Below are 2,461 nucleotides of genomic sequence, written 5' to 3' on the forward strand. Positions count from 1 at the left end.
GTCTATACTTAGAAGACAACCATAGAAAATTATAAACTGTGAGTTTGTGATAGAAAAATAAGTAGTCAGTGCTCTGTCAGTTTATCAGAACTTCCATTTATCAATGAAAAAACACCTCTGAATCTCTGAAATTCTTGTTTAACAATAGCATAGACAGAGGACAGAATTCTGAAAGATCTTTAGAAAGTTGTTGTGTTCTCTATTAGTGTATTATAAAAGAATCAGGAAAGTTCCTAGTCTGAACTGTGTTTATAAGTTAAGAAACTTATCTTGATATTAAAGGAGCTTCAAGTCAAAAATTGTTATTTTTGAGGCTAAACTTAACAGGAAAAAAAGCTATAAAATTCTAATCTTATAAGACATAAAAGTTAATAGACAAATAAGCAACATTTGTCTAGTTTAGAGATACTTAACAGATAATGGTCCTCAAATGCTTCAGATATTTGATGATATGGCATTTAAAATGATTAATAAAAAAGCTTTTTATGATAGAAAGGCATGCAAGCTCCGAGCAGCACTTCCATCTCCTCCAAAGAAGTTGGATAGGCACAAAAGAACCTTCACCTGGAGCTTGCTTCAAATGTGACAAAGCCAGCCATGGGGTGGAAAAAAGCTGCCATTCACCTCAACTGCTGCCAAGACCCTGCCCAGACTATGGACAGGCAGGAGGACACTGAGGAGTCAATTACCCTGCTTTTCCTAGGTGAGGTAGGCTGTTCTCCACCACGTTTCTACTCCAAGAGAAAGTGTGTCAGCTCTGCTAGGCATGACAGCCAAAGACTGATGATGCCCTGGGACCTCTGATTCCAATGACCACTGAGGAACCTCGGGTAGATATCTAGGTTGCCAATAGGTTTGTTTCATTATTAATAAATTCAGAAATCTTTTGGTCTGCACTTTTGCTCAGGTGAAATTTATCCGTCTCAAATCTAATGATGTTTGATGACTAGGGGACTGATAGCTGTGCCTCTTTAACAGCCTTCCCAAGGTTACAACCATTTTGATAGTTCATTAGTGAAATTTCTTATTAAAAATACAGACAGATTTGCCTTTTTCACAGGCTTCATAGTAAAGGATAAACAGATTTCAGGTATAACTTTCCAATAAGGAACACAGCAAATTATTTATGCTATATAAATGCAAGTTGTAAAGGTATAAGTAAATCACTTAAGAAAAAAATATTGGGGGGCGCAGATTGAGACAGGATTTCTCTGTGTAACAGTCCTGGCTATCCTGGAACTCACTCTGTGGACCAGGCTGGCCTAGAAATTGCAGAGATCTGCCTGCCTCTACCTCTGGAGTACTGGAATTAAAGGTGGGCAACACCACTGCCTGTCTTAAAGAAAAATTTTATACAGTGAATTCTAAATATTTTAATAACATTTCTCTTCTTCTCCCCTCCAAGTTTCCCAGTTCTTTCCACTTCCAAAGTCATCCAACTTCATGCCTTATTCCTCTTTTTAAAAATAAACAAAACATAATAGAAAAGGAGAAAAAGAAAAAGCATAAGAGACATCATATGTACATGGAGAGAGAGAGAGAGACAGAGAGAGAGAGAGAGAGAGAGAGAGAGAGAGAGAGAAAAGAAGAAGAAGAAGAAGAAGAAGAAGAAGAAGAAGAAGAAGAAGAAGAAGAAGAAGAAGAAGAAGAAGAAGCACCACTACCTTCCCTCAGGGTTTCTGACACCCTCAGGTTGTGGTTTTCACACTGTGTCTCTTGCACAGTAATACGTGGCCGTGTCTTCATTCTTGAGACCACTGATCTGCAGGTATGCAGTGCTGACAGAGGTGTCCAAAGAGAAGACAAACCGACCTTTGAAGTCCTCAGCATATGTTGGATTCCCAGTGTTGGTGCTGATCCAGCCCATCCACTTCAGGCCCTGTCCTGGTGCCTGCTTCACCCAGTTCATTGCATAGTCTGTGAAGGTGTACCCTGAAGCCTTGCAGGAGATCTTCACTGACTGTCCAGGCTGCTTCAGCTCAGGTCCAGTCTGCACCAGCTGGATCTGTGCGTGCACACCTGTGGAAAGAATACAAGGTAGTGAGGGGTCATGGAACTGCCTTAATTTACTCTACAGCTCTGAGCTCTGATGCCTTACTTTGGGCAGCTGCCAGCAGGAAAAGGAACCTCCACACCCACTCCATGTGGTATGATATTGGGGTACAGTAGTTTCTTGAGACTAATCAGGTACTCCCTTACTGGGGAAGGGAGGAGAGCCTCAGATTTCTACTCTAAAGGCTTTGCATAGAGCATATTTGCATATGACCATGTACTGAACAAAACCAGATATAGAATCTAATATATACAAGGATCCATATCTCTTTCAGTGTCTGATCTTCATATCATCACACTGGTTTTGATTTCCCTCAAGGCCTCAGCTTGAGCTGGATCTGAACACTGATGTGCTCACACATGTACCTCACAGTCTCACTCCTGATCCTCTGTAACAGGGCAACAATGC

The 2,461-nt window shown here is 40.8% G+C and overlaps 1 gene segment (V, D, J or C); it reads right to left on the reverse strand.

Moving 5' to 3' along the window:
- Positions 1–1,702: 1,702 nt before the first annotated feature.
- Positions 1,703–2,144, reverse strand: LOC118575735. The segment is given in 2 exon segments: positions 1,703–2,019; positions 2,099–2,144. Coding segments are annotated over 2 exon segments (363 nt in total).
- Positions 2,145–2,461: the final 317 nt, after the last annotated feature.

Source organism: Onychomys torridus, unplaced genomic scaffold, assembly GCF_903995425.1.
Source record: "Onychomys torridus unplaced genomic scaffold, mOncTor1.1, whole genome shotgun sequence".
Taxonomy (NCBI): domain Eukaryota; kingdom Metazoa; phylum Chordata; class Mammalia; order Rodentia; family Cricetidae; genus Onychomys; species Onychomys torridus.